The following is a 25,402-nucleotide window of genomic DNA, read 5'->3' as shown; positions in this document are numbered from 1 at the left end:
ATATGCACAGCGGAACAGTGGTATTTTTGTATATGCAAGTGAGAACAATCATGCTATCAACTGGGAGGGGGAAAAGGATTGTATATTCTAATAACGCACTGGAAAGGAATATCATTGAATCTAGCTTTATAAAAGAAAGTTACAACCATAATATGAATATCAGTCAAGGGATGTATAAATTTGATCTTTTAATATCAAAAGAAATTTGTAAATTGTTTAAATTTAAGGTAGGCAGTAGCGATGTATGGAAATAAGATTATCATATTTGTAAACACAGTACAGGGTCAACAGTGCTAATTAGTTTTCCAACCCCGCCTCCCTGACACCTGTCAGGTGTGGATCTGTAGTCTCCTATGGTCGGTATGTCTATCAGTATTGTCCCCTGCGGGTATATTGAGATTTTTAGCCAAATGAGTTTTGAAGGCCACTCCTACCTTGGCACCCCTGCTGTGGGTGGATCTGCAGTCTCAAACGGTTGTGTATGTTCGTCCGTACTGATTCTGTAGTATATATGTTTGTAACTTCTAATACTATGCATCAGTCCTTCGTCAATGGCTTGGAAATAAAGTCGAAACCGGTCAGGGACCTACACCCCGTCTCTTATTTTTCACCTGTGGTAATGTTTGATAAAGGGATCACGTACGTAAGTGATTATAAAGTATATATATATATATATATATATATATATATATATATATATATATATATATATATAAATATATATGCATGTATGTACGTATGTATGTTTGTGTGTGCACAGACAGATACATGCACACAGTACGTAAGATATTCAGTATTGCAGCAGTCATCCCATGTCATATTAAAGTTCTTAGTAGCTTTAAAATTTCCAATAGAAGATTTAAAATACTAAAATACGGAAGAAATATTAACTCCACTGACTAATAAGCTTAAATCTCACATGAACGCGTTTTGATTTCCTTACAAACCCTTGGTAAACCTGAGAACCGCATAACAATTTTATTGTATGTTGATCATTATATCAAATAAGTTTATTTCCTATTATGAAGTCTCCTCCGCAGAAAATTATAACACTTCCCCATGGCTTGCATAAAGCGCCTCTGATCTTTCTTGTAAGCAAAATAAGGAATACGAAGGAAAACAGTGTTGCATTTAAATATAAAAGAAGAAAACGAAATAAAGCAATGCCTCAGTGACATGTGGGAGCCCTCTTCCATTCTTATGAGAGAGAGAGAGAGAGAGAGAGAGAGAGAGAGAGAGAGAGAGTGGGTGGGGGGTGGCATCGAACTGTACTAAATTACCTCACCCAGAGAACACATCACGTTTCGTACTCACCTTGAATATTGAGCACTATCCAGGTACATATTGCTCCCCAATGGAGGTAATTGTTGGCGAAGCATCTCCACCAGGACAGAACACATAATACTCCATTCACCATCATCCAGCCCAGGGAGTAAATGATTGTCTGAAAGGAAAATACCTGTATCATTTATAGATAATTTTATGATAATAATAGATGATGCTACACATTTAAAGTATAAAAAATTGACAACTGCTGCCTTGAAGGAAGGATATATATATATATATATATATATATATATATATATATATATATATATATATATATATATATATATATATATATATAAATATATATAACATACATATATATATATACTTATATATATATCTATAAATACAATATATATATATAATATATATATATATATATATATATATATATATATATATATATATATATATATATATATATATATATATATATATATATATATATAGAGAGAGAGAGAGAGAGAGAGAGAGAGAGAGAGAGAGAGAGAGAGAGAGAGAGAGAGAGAGAGAGAGAGAATGATCATTTAATCTGACCGTGAAGAAAACGTTTTACCTAAGAAAATGAAACACGAGAAGGGACAAAGTATGAAAATAAACAATTAAAATACCCACAATAATTATAGCTCACAGAGCAAAGAAAGTATATTCCATTGCATAAAAATGATGAAAGAGACCTACAAACTGATAATGAAAACATTGTATATACACCAGACATGTTAACACTGTCGCTATCATTAATCTTATCTGTAATTAAATAGTCACCAAATGGACTGAATGAGCTGATGACATTTCACACAAAAATTGTTGACCTTTAAAGGAAAATTGCAAATGTCTTCATTTACAGAACCCCAGCTCTGAAAAATGTTTATTTGCAGAATGTTAAGACGAATTTAATATTAACAGATTGTGTTTACAGCATCCACATAACACAAATGCATAATTATTTTTGCATATGGAAATACACAAAGAAAAAGATTATTCATTTATTAGCCCAAATACGATTACATTTCGTTTCATGAATAACATAGCCTTCAATTTTACGATCATATTGCGATAATTATGTACGGTTAAATGGCTACATCTGCATATCACAATAATGTACTGTAATAGCTTCAGAAAAAGCTTCAATTACACTGAATATCAAAATCTTTATAACACTAAAAGACCTTTTGTTTTACTGAATCAATGCATATAAAGTTCACGCAATTTCCATTAAAAGTCTAGATGAAGGTGTATTGGATGCTATTGTTTGTCGCCCTCAAAACTGTACAATAGGCTGACAATGTTTAGGACTAACATCAAACGTATCTCTTCGAAGAAATACGTATAAATTCTACAAGATTTATTTGTTCCACTGATACACAGTGCGATGCAACTGCTCTATTTCACTTGTAATGTAGCAGATTTCAGGACGTCGACCAACAACAGGATAGCATACCAATTCCACGCTTATCTTCGTACACGACATTATCTCTCTCTCTCTCTCTCTCTCTCTCTCTCTCTCTCTCTCTCTCTCTCTCTCTCTGAAGGAAATCAAGACGGAAATCACTGTTCTAATCAAGGGCAGTCACAGTTCGTAGTGAGTGATTCATACCTGCCAATCTCAATATATTGCAGAATGCCGCCATTCCTGTGTAGGCTTTGATAAATCACTTAGATTAGGCTGGAAAAAGGGAATATATGACTGCATGAAAAAAGTTTTTTTCACTCTTGACAAATTCTAATCCGAAAGAAGAGTGGTTACTACGACAGTTCTGGAATCAGTGAGGATGTATATCAAATCTCCCCATTTACTGCAGTTTAACTGGTCCACTGGTATAGTGGTTAGAGTCGTGGTATACCACTCAGATGTCGCGGATTCGCGTCTCCCCCAGCGCCATGAAAAATCACTGGCTCTGTATCATGATCAGTACTGTTGCAGTGTGGGACCTGCGGTGGGAGGCTGAAACCAACATTCTTTGGAAGCTTGAATTTCAAGTCAAATGACAATAATATTGAAGTCCATGCAGTGCATTTTGTTAAAAGTTCCAGAAATGACAATCTTGGTCTAAATTTACTTGGCGTAAATTTGTCTATGAAAAGCGGTAGTTTATTAAATCGTGCTGCAAGAACCACTGTATCGTGCACCCGGCCCTGATCTCGAAACAGCGTTGGGAAGGTCACTCACGTATTACATATTTTCCTCCGTCAAAATATTCAGGAATTTCTCTACATACATACATAAATACATACACACACACACTGCGGTTTAATAATATGAGAAAACGACATTATTTAACAGAGGAAGGCATCCTTATCGGAAATAATCACCACACTGATTTTTCCCTCCCGATCTTCATCGATGGCAGAATGGCCCTGAAACCAACGGTAGTATGACGTTGTTATCTTCATGAGGCTAATATGCTTACGGGTCTTCAGTTCTTTCAGAAGATTCTTTTCAGAGAAATGAAAAGCTGGCGAATATAAGCTGGGCATAAAAAAACGTGCTTCCTGAGGATGAAAATAATAAGAGAGGAAATAAAGATTCACTCTGGACTAACAAAGACTGACTCAGTCATCTTCATAATGAGAGACAGTGGGTGGGGACTGGGCCAGGGGGATTTTAAATTCAGTAACAATAACAGCACATCGCTCAATCATATATAATAAGAGAGAGAGAGAGAGAGAGAGAGAGAGAGAGAGAGAGAGAGAGAGAGAGAGAGAGAGAGAGAGAGAGAGGGGTTTTCACATTACTTGAAATAATATTACCGGGATTTGAAAATTATAATAAAAAATAGAGAATAAGAAGAATCATTTTAATACATATAGACTGATTCCATCACCTCCGCAATGCGAGAGAGAGAGAGAGAGAGAGAAAGAAAGAGAGAGAGAGAGACAACAAAAGTCCTTTCCCCAGATTCAATATATCTTTGAAAAAGGCACACCATACTCCAACTGAAATAAAATTTCCACAATGAGCAAACGACGATAATGCTTTTCTCATTCAGCATAAATCCATTAAAATGAAAAAGAATCGCAAGCATAATATCAGTTTGGATAATATAGCCCAAAATAACTCCCCATGAAATTCCTGACTAACGGAGTTCAAAATCATTGAAAATATTTTTGCTGGACATAATAAAAAAGTTTTTTTTTGTTGGGGGGGGTGTGGAGGAAGGGAGAAATACTTAAAACCAAACTGGTCACATCAGTATTCATACTTTACCTACTGACCTGTAGATGAAACCCCTGTGCTGCTTCACACATCTTCACCATCTACATCTTATAACATACAATACTATCATCATAAAATCTTTTATGGCGTCTCAAAATTTATCTTCTCTCCCAAACATCCTCGCGCCCTCCACAGTGCCTCTCTATCAGTTCCATCTTAAGTTTTTTATGCAATTACGCTATCTACGTTCCAAGCATCTCACATAATTTTTCCATAACAAACACTTTAGTCCGAGAGCCCACCACGGTTTATTTCCCTAAAATGACCAGATGTCTAATGGGTATTTCTTAAAAGGGTATGCCATGGGATATTCAACACAGGAACCCCTACATTTTAAAAGTAGCAGGTTTGGATTTTATGAACCTTTTTTGATCAAAATGTAACTTCCCAAGTAACTCCAAAATAATGGGCATCGGTAAAAGAAAATTGTTGCATTTTTTCTCCCGTTTCTAGTTTAAAGTGGATATCTACAGTATGTATCAGAACAATTCTATGGACAAACCGATTTCTTTATTTCATTTTTATTTCAATTAAATACAATGTGTAGAGAACAGAGGTAAAAAAGTCAGCGGTTTCACGATATGCTCTAAAACTTGGACTACGGAGACATTTCTCCTCATTTTACCACTAAGATGGTACCAAATACCTTTTAAACATCATCGATTACAAAATTAGACATCCTGGCAGTTTTTGGAAAGTTTTGGTTCCCACAGCAACCATACAAGGAGTGTGACTAATGCTCACCTTAACACAATTAACATTCTCAATAATACTACGGAAATGACGAACAATATACAACCTATATAACTGCACAGATTCTATCCCCTAGACTACAATGATCAAATGCCTATTATTATTATTATTATTATTATTATTATTATTATTATTATTATTATTATTATTATTATTATTATTATTGAATAACTGTTAATATTTGTACAATGAATACATGCATTTTTTCCAGGTCATCATACAAAGTGATCCAACATGCCCCAATTGCAATGCATTGCTCATTTTCCAGGCACTGATTTTTCTGGTTGAGACATACAGCCATTTATTGAAGTGAAATGGGCAAAAGTGAAAGCAGCAGCTGCTACGCATCAAATTATTCATAAATCGTCAAAATATTTGACAATTTCTAAGTCACTACCAGGAACCCCATCTGAGACTGAGGGATGTCACAACACTTGCTACAGTAAATTAACAGCTAAGCCCCTGGAGCCAGATAGGCCTCCAAGCACTAGCAGTGAAGAACATGCGTTTCTAAGAAGTCAATCACACCAGGTGCAGGTATCATCGCCTGGTGTTTTTCCAAAAATCTGTATCTTTTGCAATGACGCTCGCAAAAATTTTGGAAGAATGGAACAGCCTCTTACTAGTTGCTCGTATGACTCAGTAGAAAAGACCGTTAAAGAAGCAGCCAGTGTAATCAGTGACAATCTTATGTTGGCAAAAACTGCAAGTGTTGAGTTTGATTCTAAAGAAGTGAAGTATCATAATATGTGCAAACGCCAGTACCAGAACAAGCAGCGGGATGTACTAACCAAGTAAACACTATAAAGTCTGAACGTCATGAAGTATACTGCAATGCTTCAAAACACCTACTCGTGCACACTGAGTTATCTGTAATATATAATCACTAACCAGAGAACCTTGTACCACTGCACAGACATTACTGCAGGTTCTTTGAAAGAGAATCCAAAGCTGATGTAGTGCCTCATAAAGTAAGCACCTTAGGTCAAAAAATAAAGAACCATTTTAGTGTCAGAGTTAATTTGAACTTTTCTAGTAAGAAAGGAGGCTAGTTGTTTACTCTAGTGCAAGTAACAAGGCACTGGCCTTGTTATAGCATCCAGATACAGCACAGCAAAAGAATACGTTATAACAGAAGCTGGATTAATTCTACATTTATATGTTCTTGAGGAGTGTAAGTGTGCACCTGAAGTGCCTGCAGCTTCTCTGGAAAACTTTAAAATAGGGCAAGTGGAGACTTCAATGATTCTCGGGTCCTTTTTTACCACACTCCTCTCTGGTCAGCAGAAAGAAACAATTGCCCCTGATGCTGTGAAATGGTGAGTTTATTCTTTGCCTTTGTGTTTAGGGGTAGGTATGAAAAGCCTAACAGGAAGTCTGAGAGTGGCTGAGGTCCTAAACCAGATGGGCCTTTTCAATGAGCTACCACACTGCTGAGTCCATGGAAACTGAGGTGGCCTCTAAGATCACAGAAGATGGTCAACTGTTACCTAACATGCTTTTACCTCAAGCAGGTCTGGATACTGGTCTTGCCTGGGATAATTATAATGAAATGACAGACTTTATCTGAAACAGACTCTCTCTATGAGACTGTTGGCATCTGCTTTCAAAATATGACAACTGATCAGATCAGAGAAATAATGGACCCATTAACAACAGAACAGGTGGTAGCAACTCCAAAGTTACTTAGAAGAAAAAATCATTTGAAGCACCAGAGAGGCACATAGTGTCATATAAAAGAAGACCATCCATGTCTAAATTTAGATATGAACTGCACACAATGGACCCACCTTCCAACCTGGAAATAGCCATTAAGATGGATTTAATATGGATGATATGTTACCAATTAAATCTGATACACCAATGTGGTGTGTGGCTGAACTCATTAGTAACTGAAGACCCCTTGCCCTTACAATAGATTGACTATGTGGATAACAATGCACTTCCTCCAACCAGACTGAATGTAGTAAGAGAAGCTTTAGTTTGGTCTCAGACTGTTGCTTCTGAGTATGGAGAGAAGTATGCCATTCTTACACATGATTTTCCAATTGCAAAGCCTGCACTTCAGATGGAAGCCCAAGAATCACCAAAGTTTGATAACATCTTTATTTGCTTTGGTGATTTTCTCATCTCAATGGCATGCTTCAGTGCACTAGGTTATGTTTTGGATTCTTCAGGTGGTCCAGAGATTCTATGCTCAGCCACTGTCCTAGCTCATGGCTCAGTCCATGGTTTCACTGGTGGAAATCACTACAATCGCTGTAAATGCATACACCCTCTCTTTGCACTGTCCTTGCAAATTCTTCATGTCAGGCAGTTCACTGGAATGTGGCACTCTCTATCAGATGAATCCACTGCATTGCTAAATTCATCTGCTAAAGTGTCTTCCCCTAGTTCCCTTTCTCAGCTATTGAAATATGCAGCTACAGTTGATCTGATTTATTCTGTGACCAGACTCGGCAAAGACATCATGGTGCCACTGCCAGATTATGGTTGTTCTACACTGATCTTGTTCACATCTACCCCTGCTCTTTGACAGGACCTGCAGGGCAAATGATGTTGGACTTTATACCTATGCTTTGTGGTTGATGTGTCCTATGTTCTTTAAAACACAAACCGAATTATGCTTGTTGGATGTCACTCTACTTCCTGAATTTGCTGAATATGGATAAAATGCATCCCAGAATTCACAAAAAACTTTAAAATAGGAGCTCTCTCAGTGCACAGAAGTGCTTGGAAGAGATGGACAATGACATGATCATTTAGAGGGTCAATTGCAAGTTATCTTTTGGAAATGGCTGGTATTAAACTCAGGGATGATTCAGTCCAAGAACTCAAACCGTCCAGGATACAAAGAGACAATAATGATCTCGAAAAGGTTATTAGTGAGCTAAAGAATACAATAAACCCATTTACAATTCACAGTGATGCTGTATATTGACTCAACACTGGGAAGGCTGTGTCTGACAGTGTGAAGGATGATCTACTTCTTCTGAAAGACAAAGGCTGTCTTATCCATGCACTCCTGTCCCATTATTATTGTGCCACATCACTAGTGACATAAACAAGGTCTGCAAGAGTAAATGGGCAAGCTAGAAAGAATGGGAAAAAGAACGATATAGCTGAAAAGGCCGATGTGTACTGTACATTATTAATGCTATGTTCTTCCTTCATACTTTGAATCTACCTGCTACCTTTGGAACCATGGCAATGACCATCCTCCAAAAAAGCATGCAGCAATGCAAAGATTGTACATCTTGTGTGCGACACTTGTCCTGATGGTCCCACCATCAAAGATAGCGAGCCTGGTTTTTGTGGACAGTCTGAGATTTCATACAAGATCACAGGCCCTTCACAGAAACAACCACAAGATTTTAACCCTGCTTTGCACTCAACAAAATTTAAAAGAGAGTTTTTGATGTTTTTAAGGGATGAAAGGACCTCTCGTGAATATGCATCAACTCTAAAAGGGCATCAGCTGTACTTTGGAGTGGAGCATGAATGCTATCTCTATTCAGAAGATAATAGCATTGTGAATAAGACAGAGATCCATAAGTTACAAAGTGAGAATGACGAGGCTGGTACACGCCAAACGTTCTATACAAACTTTATTGCTGAAGTTCATTACGAATGCAGTCCAGTTATTGTCGTCCACAGCAATGATACCAATGTCTTTGTACTACTGGTTTACCATGCCAGATACATCAGAATAAATATTTTGGTGGGCGCAGAGATCAACTCAAAGAACACAAGACGAATGGCAAAAATTATAGATTTGGCAACTAAACTCACCAGCCCCATATGTGATACCCTGCCTGGTATTCATGCACTGACTGGATGTGATTACACAGCTTCCTTCATAAGAAAAGCTTAGTGGAAACCTTTTGAAAGCATGAGGGCCAATGACAGGTTTATTACAGCTATTAGCAAACTTGGAGATTCAGATCTGATAGATACGGATGTTTCTGCAACAGTTGAAGAATATGTGTGCGTGCTGTATGTATATGGAGTTCGCCACCTAATCAGGGTCAATGATGCCAGACTTCACTTAATCAAGGTCAAAGATGCCAGACTTCATCCTTTTATGAAGCTGTATGCGCCCAAAAAAGCAAAAGATCCACTAGAAAAAATTAAGGCTTCAGAGCCATGTTGTCTGTCACCGTGCAACCGAATATTTAAGCAAAAACTACTAAGAACAAACTTCGTAGCACACAAGTGGAGAAATGCGAGAAATTCCAAACCTGTGACATTTGGACCCGACGGACATGGGTGGAAAGTTGAAGGAGACAGACTGAGATATTCATAATCAGACATAAAAAGGAACGTGGGCTATTTTCTAGTTGGAATATATACTACAGCTAAAGTACACCAGCTTGTTTCAGTAAACAATCGTCGTCATGTGGATACAATGCAAAGACACCTGTTTAAAACGGTCAGTGTCTGAATGTGAACGCAGTCTTTGGGCCTGAATAGCAAGTGGCTGTTGAGGTCTGAATGTGAATCCTGTGTTCATTTCTAATCTTGAAATCCCCCTTTAGATCTGAATCTGAATTTACTCTCCAGGTCTGAATAGAACTATATTGTGGCTGGCAAGTTTTGCGAATTGATTTTATACTGAGTTTCTCAATTCTTCTAATAATTCGCTTTTCCTGCACATCAGTGTTAGTCAGTAATTGGGCAATGTTCATATTTCGATGGATAAAGCGGCGTATTTCTTACAGCCGTAATTCTTTATTTTACAGCAGCATTACAGCAGGTTACTGAAACCTGGGATGTAAATCCGTAGACTTTCATGATGGGATTTTCGGTGGTATTTCTTCTTTTTCTTTTTCTGACGTCTGTCTGGTACATGTTTCGACCCAGCTCGATGGTCATCTTCTGGACGCTGTACGGTATATTTAGGGGTCTAAGATCGGGAAGATGACCAACGAGCTGGTCGAAACATGTCGACAGAGAAAATTGCCCAGACAGACGCCAGAAAAAAAAAAGAAATACCACCTAAAACCATCAGGAAAATCTACGGATTTCATACAGGTTTCAGTAACCTGCTGTAATACTTTAGAATAAAGAATTTCATCTGTAAGAAATATGCTGTTTCGTCCATCAAAATATGAACACTGGACAATTGTTGACTAATACTGATGTGCAGGAAAAGCGAATTATTAGAAGAATTGAGAAAATGCAGCCATTTTATTCAACAAAATAATAATAATAATAATAATAATAATAATAATAATAATAATAATAATAATAATAATAATAATAATAATAACAATAATAATAATAATATTATTATTATTATTATTACTTTTATTATTATTATTCTTTAATAATGGATATACAAATTCATAATTATATAATCACAATTACCGGTAAATAGGCATAAATACCAGCATTTCTGGTAAATTTCGCAAATACCTCAAAAAATCTATATTTTTACTGATAATTTCGTATGATTAGCATAGTTAGGTTAGGCTGAATTGGGCTCTGATATTTGTATATAATCCCCAATCTTCAAAATTACCCTAACACACATACAGTCCCACTGCACCAGAACGACTTCTAACTTTACCATCAGCAATCCTCAAAGCAGGCAAAATATATGCATTAACTTCACAAGCAAAAATACCATGCAGCATCATTACTAACACATAAACAACCTTGGTAAACAGTGACATAAAATATATTTCTCTTAATTACACGCACGAATGCTCACTTCATGCAATGCAAGAAGTTTTTTTCTTTTGTTATTCATAATTCATCAACTTTCCTTTCGGCAAAAGCTCAAACTTATTTGTAACCACCTGAATTCTAAACATCTTTCGATTATAATATATATATATATATATATATATATATATATATATATATATATATATATATATATATATGTATGAATTATGTATGTATGTATGTATGTATGTATATATGTGTATATATATACACGAGAGAGAGAGAGAGAGAGAGAGAGAGAGAGAGAGAGAGAGAGAGAGAGAGGTACCTATCATTTTAACTTAGGATCTCGGACCTTTCACGCAAAATGGCATCCAAATGTTTTACAGTCATCTAATGCCCACAAAAATCTTTATTAGGAGCTTTTGCAGGTCGCTCACAATCACCAGTACATGAAACCTTCTCTAGCCCACTGGTGACCTTTAGATGGTGTATCTCTAAGAGCATTATCTTTAAAGGCGTTTTCACTGTTCCCACAACCTTTTGACACATCCTCTTCAGGCCCCTCGGGCTGACTGACGCCCTCTGGAAAATGTACATTGCGATACCCTTGCAAACTCATTATAATTATTGGAGTTTTAATCTCAAAACCTATGCACAGTCCCACAAAATCAATGACCCTCGCGGCTAGAGCGCCCAAGTGCCAAAATCTATTAATCCGCCTGATCAGCCTGTCGATCACCGTTTAACAATGTAATATTCTCCAGCTTTCAACATGGAAACATCACTGACAAAAGTTGGGAAAAAACCACTGGACTCTTTGGTTCCTCATTTGCTCTCAGCTTCCTGTTTCTGAGTCGCTTTAAAATCTCATGAAAATAATTTCGGTACATTCGCAAAATGTGTCAACAAACCAATCATAAATATTGCCACATTACCTGAAACAACACCTCTCAAGATTTATACCACTTCGTTTAAACTTTCTCCTGAGAGCTAATTACTATACAGAGAAAGAAACAACTCCTCAAGTGTGCACATAGCAGTTAGATGCTTTGTTCCAGTGATCTGATGTACCATGCCGTCATTAATATGGCAATGGTACAATCACATAACACACGAAATTGCTATTAATGCTAGGTAAAAAGTCTCTGAATATGCTCAATACAGAATAAATAATTAATCGAGACGTGAACATTCTTCCAATAAGAGCCATGAGGCTATCAAATATAATAAACAAACAAATTAAATGTTAAACACAATAACTAAACAAATGAAAGGGAGAAATCCTCGTAATGCGGGTCGTGAAGACAGCGGCAGCGCAGACATTTATCTGAATCGCTTTAGGCATTCGTATGCCGTCAATCACACTTCGAGAAAATCCCAACTAGTGAGATGCCCATCAGGAACTCTACCGAGAAAACACCAACATTCGAACAAATATCGGAGGAGGCGTGCAACACTTGATCAACAAAACGAAAACGAAATGCAATTCGGGTACAGTATGTGCTTTATAGTTCTAGGAAAACATGACGTGCGTTTTCTGCAGAGCCGCGTAAAAATGGCCGGCGCATAAAAGCATGAATTCCCTATTCCCAAAAGAACAGCGGGAATAAATATGGAAAAATGAAAACTAATGAAAACTACACATATAAATACATGCCTGATACACTGAGAGTCAACCTCGAATTCATGGGTACATTAAACTATCAAAATTATTATAAAAGGAGGAAAGGTGCGTGAAAAGCATATGGATAAATAAATAAACGCAGGCATTACAGAGAATGAATCGAGGAATAAATCTGTGAATGAACAATTGTGTCAAAGACGATAACACGGGAAGACTGAATACAAGTAACAATGAATCACAAAGTATAAAAACAATTTAACAATGATCTTTTTGGCGGCAGGTGGTAAATATCCACAGCCGATATCATTGCAACCAATAGTTGGCGCTATACTGTACATGACCTCCGCCAATCACAATTAGCCTCGATCACACGGACGGCGGATATTCACCGTCCGCTCAAAAAGAAAAAAGTAATTGAAAAAATAAAGAATAATTCGCAACATAGCAAATTGTTCCGTTCTAAACTATGATATACATATATGTATATACATATATATGTGTGTATGTGTGTAAGGATGTACAGTATGTATGTATATGTATATGTATATATATATATATATATATATATATATATATATATATATATATATATACACAGTATATATATATATGTATGTATATATAAAATTACTTCTTTCATGGAAAGGCAAGAAAGAAAGTTATTATGAAGGCATTTGCGCGACAAAAGATGAGTGTGCCTAGTATGTGAGTCCTCACACGTCTGTGAGTTCGTTATTTCTACCATACGGGGCGTGACAAAGGGTCCCGCTCCTTTATAGTTGGTTGGTTCTCTTTTATTTGTTGATATGCCCTTACTGAATCAACCGTAAATAAATTTCAGTTTATGAACACACACACATATCTATATATGTAAAAATGGATGTATGTATGTATGTATGTATGTGTGTGTGTGTATGTTCCACATACACTCTGAAATGCACTGAGCAATTTTAACCAAATTTGGTATACATATGACTTACTATCTGGAAAAGAACACTGTGGGGGGCAAGAAAACACTAGCAACATAGGGCACCAAAGGGGTTGGGGGTGGAAAGGCTTCACTGAAACGGTACTGGTTCTGCCAGAGAAACGGAGCTGGTTATGCCCGCAGATTTAGTAACTTTATGAATTTATACCTAATTTTGGTATACATATGAATTACTATCTGGAAAAGAATAATGTGGGGGTAAGACATCAATGGCACCAAAGGGGGTGGGTGTTGGGAAGAGAGAGAGAGAGAATAGAGGGGGTGTTAGGGAGAAGAAAGAAGGAAATAGGAAAGAGAGAGAGAGAGAGAGAGAGAGAGAGAGAGAGAGAGAGAGAGAGAGAGAGAGAGAGAGTTTATCAGTTGTCATTCAGAGTTTTCCCGGGCAGCGCTGGGTTGTCAACTAATATATATATAATATATATAATATATATATATATATATATATATATATATATATATATGTATATATATATATATATATATACTATATATATATATATACATATATATATATATATATATATATGTATATAGATATTAGATAGATAGATAGAACCTACTGGTCACTTTAAGATTGTTTTTAAACTTGTCGATAATAAAGTTGCAGATATTAATGCGCACGTATAAATAAATACTTTGATTTCTCTGTACTTAATTCTCTGTACTTAATTATGGATATATATATATATATATATATATATATAGTATATATATATATATATATATATATATATATATATATATATATATATATATATATGTTGTTATATATAGTTATAATTCTCTGATCATCATCTGAATGGAACCTGTTCAGGTGAGCAAGGGCAAGAGTCCACTGGCCATACAAGTCTAAAGCAGTTGAACCCGAGAGCAACTGCACCCAAGGAATTAATACCTGGGCAAGCTTTAACTGCAGTTGCTCCAGGTTCCAACTTCTTTTAGACTTGTATGACCCAGTGTATAACGCCCTTGCTTTCCACCTGAGAGACCTGGGTTCGATCCCGACGTGAGTCAGAAATTTTATTTGTTCCACACGTGATTGTGTGTTGATGATTTCTATCTATTCACTCAGAAGGGATATTCAATGAAATGTTGTCTATTGGCCATTGCTGAGTCGGGAAGTTGGGGAAAACTGCTGGTATGCAAGCAGTTACTTGCCCAGGTAATTCCTGCAGTTGCTCTCAGGTTCCAAACTTCTTTAGACTTGTATGGCCCAGTGGATAACGCCCTGCTTTCCACCTGAGAGACCTAAGTTCATCCTTCACGTGAGTCAGAAATTTATTTCTGTTCCACACGTGATTGTGTGTTATGATTTCTATATATATATATATATATATATATATATATATATAAATATATATATATATATATATTTCCATAAATAAGTACAGAGAAATCAAGGTATTTATTTACGCCTGCGCATTGTATCTGCAACTTTTATTATCGACAAGTTTAGCAAGCACGTGAATGCAAAAGTGACCATTAGGTTCTATCTATCTGTGTATATAAATAAGATATAAATGTACATATAAATATATGATATATATCATATATATATATAGTTATATATATATATATATATATATATATATATATATTTTTATAACATTTACGCTGTTCGTTCCTCGAACATTTAGGGAGAAATATCAGCCTGACTGAGACAGGGAAATTGCTTTGTCTCGACGATAGGTAGCATTTAGCATTTAACCCCATAGGCTGGAAAGTTTGTAAACAAAATATGTTAGGCATTAGGACCTAAGCCTCAGAGAGTGGTTTACGCCAATGACCCTAGTTATGGTGGCCTCTAAGCTTTATTCTACGTATCTGACGATGCCTTGTCAAGGCCGGATTGCCCGGGCGTATGTCCTCCTCTGGAAGAACGGTTGCAGGTCGGGTCAGTGAGAGAGATTCCAGCGGTCGCTGAACCAGGGTGACGCTGCGTGCGTGCCCGAACGATATTCTTTATTCTTTATTACTTTCTCTCCTACGTCTATCTTAATTAGTGAATTGGGAAGACTGCCAGAATACGACTCCTGAGGTCCTCGTTTAAGCAGCTTAATCGACGTCTTCACGGTAAGTCCGATTCTCTTGTTGAAGCTTCACGATTGACTAGTACTCTTTCTGTATTTCACATTTTTCTTTGTTTTCTTCCTCCTTCAGCCACCACTTAGGTATGGCGTGTTTACGAAGTTCAGATTAAGTCAAATTATTTTATTGTTAGCTTCACCCCATTATTCCAGTAAAATACCTAGGATTTAGGTAAGCAAAATCAGGTTAAATCTCAATGCTTTTGTATGCCTCAAGGTCCAATGTTTGGGGAGAACTGCTGCGCTTTAAAATCAAATTATCTCAAATATTCTTTGTTACAAGCACAACCCTAACTGGCGACCTTTGGCTAATTAACGTCTGTCTTTGAGGTTAACTTTTGGTTTCAAATGACATACGTGTAATCTTGGTTTGCAGGGTCAGTAAAATTTACGTAAATTGAATAATACATGATCAACCAAGACTCACACGTAACATTGGCGACTCCTATGAGAATTCTAAAGTACATTTTAGAGAAAGAATCTGGAGAAAAGGAAATTAAAGTACCATTAATTCTAAAAATAAAAGTCAGATATTGAACTCCATTTCAGCCCTTCCAAACAAGGAACGAGGCATAATAATAAGCAGGAAGAGGATAGTTATAATAACAAGTGTAGCGAGAATTAGCGTGAGAAAGGGTGCGCGCTGAGCAGAGAGTCATAATTTGTAACGGTTAATATTACTACATTTTACCGTGTTCGACCGTGAGAGAAGTCGCGTTCAAGTAATCGATTCGGCGCCGGCGCGTCGCGAGTTTTACCACGCGCAACGAAACCGCCACATCCCATCGTTATTGTTTGCATATAGCGGGAATCAAAAACCGTGGTCAGTGAAGTGGCGAACGAACGGAAGTAGTAATTGTATCATAAAATACATTTTCAGTAAAGTAACGGTCCGCTCCAAATCACGCAAATCTATTCCATTGTTTGCCGAGGATGTTTCACCGCGAGAGAACGATAACAAAAGACAAAGTTACTTGGTAATTTAGTTTTCCATCCGCAACGTGAAACGCTATGCATGATTGGTATATTTAAAGTAAAATCTGGATAATTGCATTTTTCGTTGTTTGAATTTGTGCTAAAGAAAATACCAAGCCGCGCGTTGTTTGAAATTGTTCAACTGTTTGTGAGAGAACGGCCATTTTGGGGTTTTTAGCAAGCCGAGGTTAGCCGAAATTTAGGCCTAACGGGACCTTTGGCCGCCATCTCAACGACCTTGTTATTGTGACTCCTGCCCGAGACACTCTTGGGTACATTTCTTTTTTTTTTTGCTTTTCAGCGAACCCACCCTCCTAATATCTTAGCTAGGGAAACAAAGATAATTTGTATAGGGAAAGATAGGCCTTAGTTAGGAGTAATAACAAGTTCCTATACGAATACCTACTATAAAATCATATAAAGAAAATTTAAAAATTTTACGATAAACTTGTGACGTCGGCTCCCGGAAAATTAAGATAATAAAGTAACTCTAAGGAAGCCAAGACGACGCATCTATATCATTTTATTAAGATCCATGCCATTGTGCATGTATAAAATCTTGTTTACATGTTCTCAAGCAGCAAGAAATTCGCTGATTGAAAATCTCTCTCTCTCTCTCTCTCTCTCGTCATTCATAAGATTCCTAACCTATAATGCGACCCTCTTCAAAGAAAGAACGGCCGACACTAGGCTAATTAATCGAATACAATAAACCAAACAAAGAAACACCTCTGTCCTACAATAGATGAGACGTTAAGAGTAATTACTTTATATAGTGATAACCGTCGTCACTGGTGAGGCTCATCCAGACCAAGCAAACAGTAGTTTTCACCTCTGGAAAAAGAAGGCTGGCCGTTGCCGGTAATGGGACCAGCCACTCAATGGCGATCTTTAAGTAAAAAAAAAAAAAAACCAAATTCACTTTATTCCACAGTGCCAATAATTTGCAGCACTCATCACTGGAATAGCTTACTTATCTTCTTTACCTTCCCTTCTCTCATTCGATTGTTGCACTCTGCAGGGGGTGTAGAGTGCCTTTCCTCCCATATAGCCTAGTTGGACTCCAGTGGAGGGTCCCTAGGAACACATTGGCACCATAAGTGCCACCAAGCAAGAATCCAGAAAAATAAATAAAACAAACCAAAAGGGAACACAGAAGAGAAAGTTCTTCTGGAACCTAACCTGCACCAGTGCCTAGGGGATACTGGAGTGCCACCAGTGTGACCTGTACACGGCAATACCCAAACTACAGTGCCACCTTTTGGAAAGGGTGCCACTGTCATTGAAGAGACACTTCCTCGCTGCCTGGCATGTTGTAGCTTCCATCTCACAGACTTTCCTCCCCACCAGAACCATGGCAGCAGAGCATTATAAACTTTCCTGGGTTGGGACGGCGGCAGGTCTCACCTCTGCCCTGGAACTTACTACCTGGGTTAAGGAGCAAGTGGACGACTGGGCTGCTGGAGAAGGAAGAAAGACTCGAGCAGAGGAAGGAAGCCGAGCAAAGGCAGTATGAAGAGGAAAGAGAAGCAGAAGGAGACAGCATGAGTTAGCCTGCAAGGAAACTGAGTTAGCCCTAAAGGAGAAGGAGCTGAGCTTGAGAGAGCGAAAATGGAGAATGCCGAAGCCAGGCTACACATCGCCCAGTCCTACACCTGCTGCATCAAACGCTCCAATTCTCGAGTATCAATTTTCTAGTCCTCAAGTGGACTGAGGACGAGCCAGAAGCATGGCTGGAGGAGATCGAAGCTCTTTCGATAACTACAGCACCACGGAGACGGAGAGCCTTAATACTAGCCAAGCATATGGAGGGAAAGCTACAGCGCTTTCGCTCACTGGAGAAGAGCCAGAGAGGCAACATGGCGGAAGTTCGTAGAGTCATTACAAAGGCCTACGATAACCCCAGAAAAATGGAGACAACGGTTCCGGGAGGTCTCTGCCAAGGAAGTCGGGCCGTCTGACGAATGGGCATGTCACAAACCCAGTCCGGGACGCATGGTTCGACTCTTGGCCTGCAATGACGTTTGAGGATCTTCAATCGGACCATGCTAGAAGATCTTTTCCAATGTGTGCCAGGCCTCAGCGGTATATCTTAACGATAAACAGCCCTCCACACTTATGGAAGCTTGTCGCATGGCTGATTCGTGGAAACTTTCAATCAGTCGCGACAGCACCTCTCAGAAGCGAATCATCCTCCGGCCTACCTCGAACTCCACTGCCCGAAGAATGGACTGCCTAGGCAAGACCATATGCAACCATTGCAAGAAGGGGGCCACTGAAGCTGAGTGGCTTGATACAACCGCACTAATAAGCAGCCTAACCCTACCAGCCAGAACTCCGCCCTGATTCATCCGCCAGCCTCTCCTCCAACAGTTACTGCAGGCCACCGAGCCCATCCAAAAGGCCTGTGCAAACTTGTGGGGCTGCTAGCCACTACAATGCTGGACCGCCTGTCCACATCATGTCCCCACCACTAAATTTTGTCAACCTAACTAGCACTTCATTTTCTGCTGCTGGTCCGACCGGATCCTTTACTCCCGAGAGACTGGAAACCCAGTATCTCGGTGGCCCCCTCTTCAGAGCACTAGCCTGCCCATGACCCTTCCGGTCACAGCAGACACCGCGGCAGATATTAGCCTGATCGCCAGGGCCCAAGTGCCAGCCGTGCTGTGGTTGACGGGCGAAACGCTGTGGGAAATGAAGTGGATAGAGGGCCACACCCATTACCGCTCCTACTAACCAACTCCAGGTAATGACACCTTTGGGGCACGATACCCCACCGCTTGGCGTGGTAGGTGGAATTCGGCCGAGTGGTCTTCTGTTGGGCCGGGGATCTTCTGCGAAGCCCGTCACCAACGCCATTCGCGCCACGCACTCCTCCACGGAGGCCCCAGTTGTAACTCCCAAATGACAACTCACCTTCCGGGCCCCACCAAAGTGGTCCGCGGAAGGGGCGCCACCCAACCTATTTCAGGCCTAGCCCTCTCCAATCGCGAAGGGCTGGCCCACCAAGAGGTCCTCCCCCTCCGCGAAGAGAGATTCAGGAGGAGCAGTACCGCTGCAGGACGCAAGCGGGCAGACCACTCATTAAAATTGGGAGGGCTGCCTACAAGCAAATCGCCAGCGGATCCCGAACAAAACTTCAGGAGAGAAGACATCTCTGCTGGGGCAGGACCCTGCCGCAGCCACAACCTGCGTCGTCCGGAGAGGTATTGCACCTCCGGGACCCTGTCAGGCATGCCTGACCTCAACTGCTGCCAGTGCCACTTGCGAGCACTGAGCAGTGCCAGACTCGTCCGCCACGGACGTTGAGCTACCACGGAAAAGGCCCCTATGCCGGTCTAAATCATGAGGCGAACTTCTCCTCCGAGATTTAGGACTCCCATGGAAGTTGATCATCACACTGGTAGTTTCCAGCACCAAACTTCTTCTTTGCAAGACTTTTCTTGCAATTTGAATCCAGGGATGAACCCTGAGGATCGTCGGTACCCTCCCTTTGAAGACCAGGAACTGGCATCCTCGGACGCAGAAGTCGATCGCTTCGTCCGTTGTCGCAGCAGCCGAGTAGGAGTCCTCCCGCTTTTTGCAGTTGCCCCCTGACTGCCGCCCCGCTAGCTCCTTCTGGCCTGTCCCCGAGTCGGTGCTCGACACCTGCTAGGCCAGCTACTGATAGGCCTTGGAGGAAACCGAAGAAGAAGAAGAAGGGGCGGAAGAGAGCCCAGTAGTTGCCGAGCTATAAGCTCCTCCTGGCACTAGTGCCCTAACATCTAAGAGTGATCCTGGCCCCTTGCCCAGAGAAGGTAGCCAGTGTGATCTCTTCCTTTTATTTGTACCTAGCCTAGGCCACCTTAAAGTACAGTACATCAATTTAGTAACCTTGTTCTTTCCACTTACCACATATATATTTCCATAAATAAGTACAGAGAAATCAAGGTATTTATTTACGCCTGCGCATTGTATCTGCAACTTTTATTATCGACAAGTTTAGCAAGCACGTGAATGCAAAAGTGACCATTAGGTTCTATCTATCTGTGTATATAAATAAGATATAAATGTACATATAAATATATGATATATAATATATATATATATATATATATATATATATATATATATATATATATATATAAACTTTATCACATACACAATTGTTCTGTGCATTAGTAGAATTACTAAAAGGACCTCATTCAAACTGGATGGTATCTAATGGAGTTTTTTATTCAAAAAGTTACAAGCTTTCTTGGACAAACAGTCCACATTATCAAGTATCCGTACAATGAGCAGACGCGTAGTCCGGCTGTATTTATATCTGTGTGCTGGGTACTTTTATTAATCCTATAATCGCCTAGCTCTTCCTGTGTGACCTCCACCCCCTCTTGACCTTGGTCTTTCTCTGATCCTGCCTCCTAGGTGACCGTTTTCCGTGCTTTCTCTTACGTTTTTCTTCGTTTCCCTTGCTACTGTGGAGTATACGATTTTTCTAGATATGCTGTCTTCAAAGCCGTTTCCGTGTTCCCTGCCATCGTGTTGTTGGCGCAAGTTATGAAGGCGTTCTCTACAACCAGTCTAGATGTTTTGTTGGTGTTCCTGAACAGAAAACTCATATTTTCCCAGTCTATTCTGTGATCATTTTCCCAACAGTGTTTGGCAACTGCCGACGTCTGATTATAATGCCTTATGTTCTGCAGATGTTGTTTGCTTCGCTCTTTTACATGATTTGCCAGTTTCGCCATAGTACCCTTCTTCACAGTCTAGACACGCTGCCATATAAACCCCCTCTAATCTCTTCCCCCTCTACCGACTTTTTGTTTCTAACTATTTTATTCCTAATGGTGTTTTTGTAGCTGCCTATCAATTTGAAATTATTTAGCTTCCTGTTGATGGGTGCAATAGAGTTGTTGTCCGGGACTGTAATTATTTTCTTTCCTACCAAATGTTCCTTTTCTATCCCTTCCCTCTCCCCAAAATAGTTTTGCCTTGCTTTGATATGTGCCCACTCCCACCAATACTTAGGGTAGCCTAATCGCTTGAAACTCTCCCTCAGGTAATCCAACTCTTCGTCTAAAAAATTCAGGACTGCAAATCCTATAAGCCCTGATGGCCAACCTGTCATTAATCCACCCCCTCTTGACCAAGGTCAAGAGGGGGTGGAGGTCACACAGGAAGAGCTAGGCGATTATAGGATTAATAAAAGTACCAGCACACAGATATAAATACAGCCGGACTACGCGTCTGCTCATTGTACGGATACTTGATAATGTGGACTGTTTGTCCAAGAAAGCTTGTAACTTTTGAATAAAAACTCCATTAGATACCATCCAGTTTGAATGAGGTCCTTTTAGTAATATATATATATATATATACCTATACATATATATACATATATATATATATACAGTATATATATATATGTATATATATATATATATATATATATATATATATATATATATATATATATATATATATATATATATATATATATATATATATGTAAAGGCACATGTCACGAAGGAAAAATGTAACAATGGAATGGTTGTTAGGCTTTCCGACACAACGGTCCTTTACCGTTATGTCGAAGGGCCTAGCAACCACTCCGTTGTTTTATTTTTCCTTCGTGGCATTTGCCTTTGTTTATACATTCATCACGTTCCACATCTTCGTGAAACAGTTATACATTATATGTATATGTATATATATGTATACATGCATATATATATATATATATAAATACAAATATATTAATAATGTATATATATATATATATATATATATATATATATATATATATATATATATATATATATATATATATATATATATATATATATATATATATATATATATATATATATAACATACACCACGACTTTTATATTCACAAACATTGAGCTACAAATGTCGTTTGCAATGTTCAGTTAAGTTGGTGTAATAGGATAAACTTTAAACAATAAGGCTTAGGCCATAAACCTAACAATAATGAATTTATAGCAAGTATGAAAAATCACCAATCAAGTGTAAGGTGCACCTTCCAAGTTCTATAATCTATGATCTAAATACGTATTCGATCATTTACTTCGGTCATCCAAAGAGACACCTACACCTAAATCTAACTAAACGACTGATGTGGGGACATAAATTTTCAGAAAATGACGAAACAATATACAAAAAAGTGGCTAGGGCTGAATGTTACAACTAAAAGAAAACTTTTAATGACAAATGTCACTCGTGATTCACCCAATAATCCTATAAATGAAAAAAGTCCACCACAACATTACAAGCGCACAGAAAAACCCAAATTAATTTGGCTTTTCCAAAACTCAACCTTCCTCCTTAGCACCGGATGAGATCCTTTCTTTCCATCTTGGTGCAACACGTGTCACTGTTGAGCCTCGTTCCTGGAAGCAAAAATGAACCAGAAGTCGCCGCCGTTCCTTCCCAATTACCTCCCCATCAGAAAGCAGTGGCAGAGAAATTCTGGTGCGGCAGCTTGGACATCTTGTAAGGAACACCATAAGTCGCTAACATTATTACAAAGGGGAAATTTTTACTGGAAACCTTTTTATAATTATGAAAGCCATACTTGCACCAACGCCATCTATAATAATAATAATAATAATAATAATAATAATAATAATAATAATAATAATAATAATAATAATAATAATAATTGTAGGAATAATAATAATAATAAAAAAATAATAATAATAATAATAATAATAATAATAATAATAATAATAATAATAATAATAATTGTAGGAAAGCTGAAGAAATTTCGATCGAGTATTTTTACACAATACAGTTCTAGGAAAAATGTGTCTGAGTTTTATTAGATTTCGGATGATTGGCGATTTTTAACCTTAAAACATTCATAATAATCAGTATAATGAGTATAATGGACGGATGGAAATTTCCCAGTCCGGTGCACGTAGAAAAGTTAAGAAATGCAAATGATTCTATGCCTGACTATGAACTCTGACCTTGAAAAATAAACGTCAAGAAAGATCACACCGTGGATGTTAAAGATATGCCTTCCTTAGCACCATCCTTCTCCTACCGATTCTTTTCCAACGTTCCAATTATTCCTGGGACACTTGGGCATAAGGATGCCTCTCCCATCGGCCTTTATTCCTAAAATATGTCAACTTGAAATATCAAACACAAACTGCAGGAACATTTTATGCCTCACACCTTCACGATAAGAGTTGTATACGGTTTCATAAGTACCTCATTTGTTTTTTGAAAAATTAATTTCTAAAAATATGAACATTAAGCCAACGATTTATTTCATTATTATCAGAACGTACTTCATACCCATCATTTTCAAAAATACAGAAGCATTGTTGAGGTTTCATTTACCAAAAGAGAAGGGGGGGAAAATAGAAAAATTGTCATGAATATGGCAGAGCACAAACCTGAAAGCTCTCAGAGCCTCCAGAAAACGGAGAAAAAGAATTCTATGTACACTCCATCATCCAACGAAAAACAAAAATTGGAGGCAAATTATACGCAACGTTCAACCCACAGGGCAGAGCCGTATAATATCCAGCTTTCAATATTGCAATAAAATTTGTCTTTCTTTGGTTCCCGCTCAAACCGATAACAGGTATGTAAATTTTGATTACTTTTGTAAGCTGCCAATTTTTTGGCTTGCCATTCTTTTGTTCGCTCTTTAATTAAAATTCCGCTTATATGAAAGCATTCTGAACTCGGTGGACATGTTCTAATGCTGTACAAGAAAACAGCATTCCTTCTTTACTATCATAAACACTGAATGGCATTCAATTTTGTCGACTACTACTAATTATTTCAAGACATCCTAAGTAGTAATATCACGTAAACACACACACATACACATATATACATATATATATATATATATATATATATATATATATATATATATATATATATATATATTTATATATATATTTATATATATATATAAAACTATAATATATTTATATCTATATCCATATACTTACACACACACACACACACACACACACACACACACACACACACACACACACATATATATATATATATATATATATATATATATATATATATATATATATATATATATATATATATATATATATATATATATCCACACACACACCCTAATATGGTGGAGCACCTATGAAAGGGTTGTGGACGCCTTGTAGTAGGAAGATAGTGGCGGAATAAGATCATTTTCATTATTCTGTGTGGTATAAAAGTCACCTGAATGCCGGGGACATGAGTTTTGTATTCCAATGCTTTGAACGTTTATAAAAAAAAAAACACAGGAAAAAATAGAATAATGAACCTTGGGGGTCTGAATAAAGAAAGCGGATGTTTGGGCACAGGGTGAAGCAAAGGTGCAAGGGCATTAAGGGCAGAAATGGTAACTGAGGGGTTTAGAGCAAGAAACGGTGTAGCACTTATAGTAACAGGAAGACTGGGTACAGATGAAAAGTAATGTTAGTATGGGAATAGTAGAGGTAAGATTTAGGACGGCAAGTGAATATTGATAATATTACAGATGAGATTTTGTGGTATGGTGGTGAAAGTATGACTAGGTGGCTGATCAAGATTTGTAAGGTATCTCTTGACGAGGAAGAGGTTCTGAAGGAATGGGCCAATGGAATAACTATTCATTTGTCAGGGTACAGATGAAACGAACTCACACAAACACACATATACATATACATATACAAGCACACACACACACACACACACATATATATATATATATATATATATAT

At 38.0% G+C, this 25,402-nt stretch overlaps 1 protein-coding gene across 1 annotated transcript in view; it reads right to left on the bottom strand.

Annotated features, from left to right (window-relative positions):
* The window catches only part of LOC136846463 (adenylate cyclase type 8-like), a 275,785-nt gene that overhangs the window by 193,899 nt on the left and 56,484 nt on the right, over positions 1 to 25,402 (bottom strand). The window contains exon 5 of the mRNA XM_067117259.1: positions 1,315 to 1,444. Within this exon, the coding sequence (XP_066973360.1) occupies positions 1,315 to 1,444 (130 nt within the window). The remainder of the gene's footprint in view (positions 1 to 1,314; positions 1,445 to 25,402) is intronic.

This window comes from Macrobrachium rosenbergii, chromosome 15, assembly GCF_040412425.1.
Source record: "Macrobrachium rosenbergii isolate ZJJX-2024 chromosome 15, ASM4041242v1, whole genome shotgun sequence".
Taxonomy (NCBI): Eukaryota; Metazoa; Arthropoda; class Malacostraca; order Decapoda; family Palaemonidae; genus Macrobrachium; species Macrobrachium rosenbergii.
This window is presented reverse-complemented; position numbering and strand designations above follow the sequence as displayed.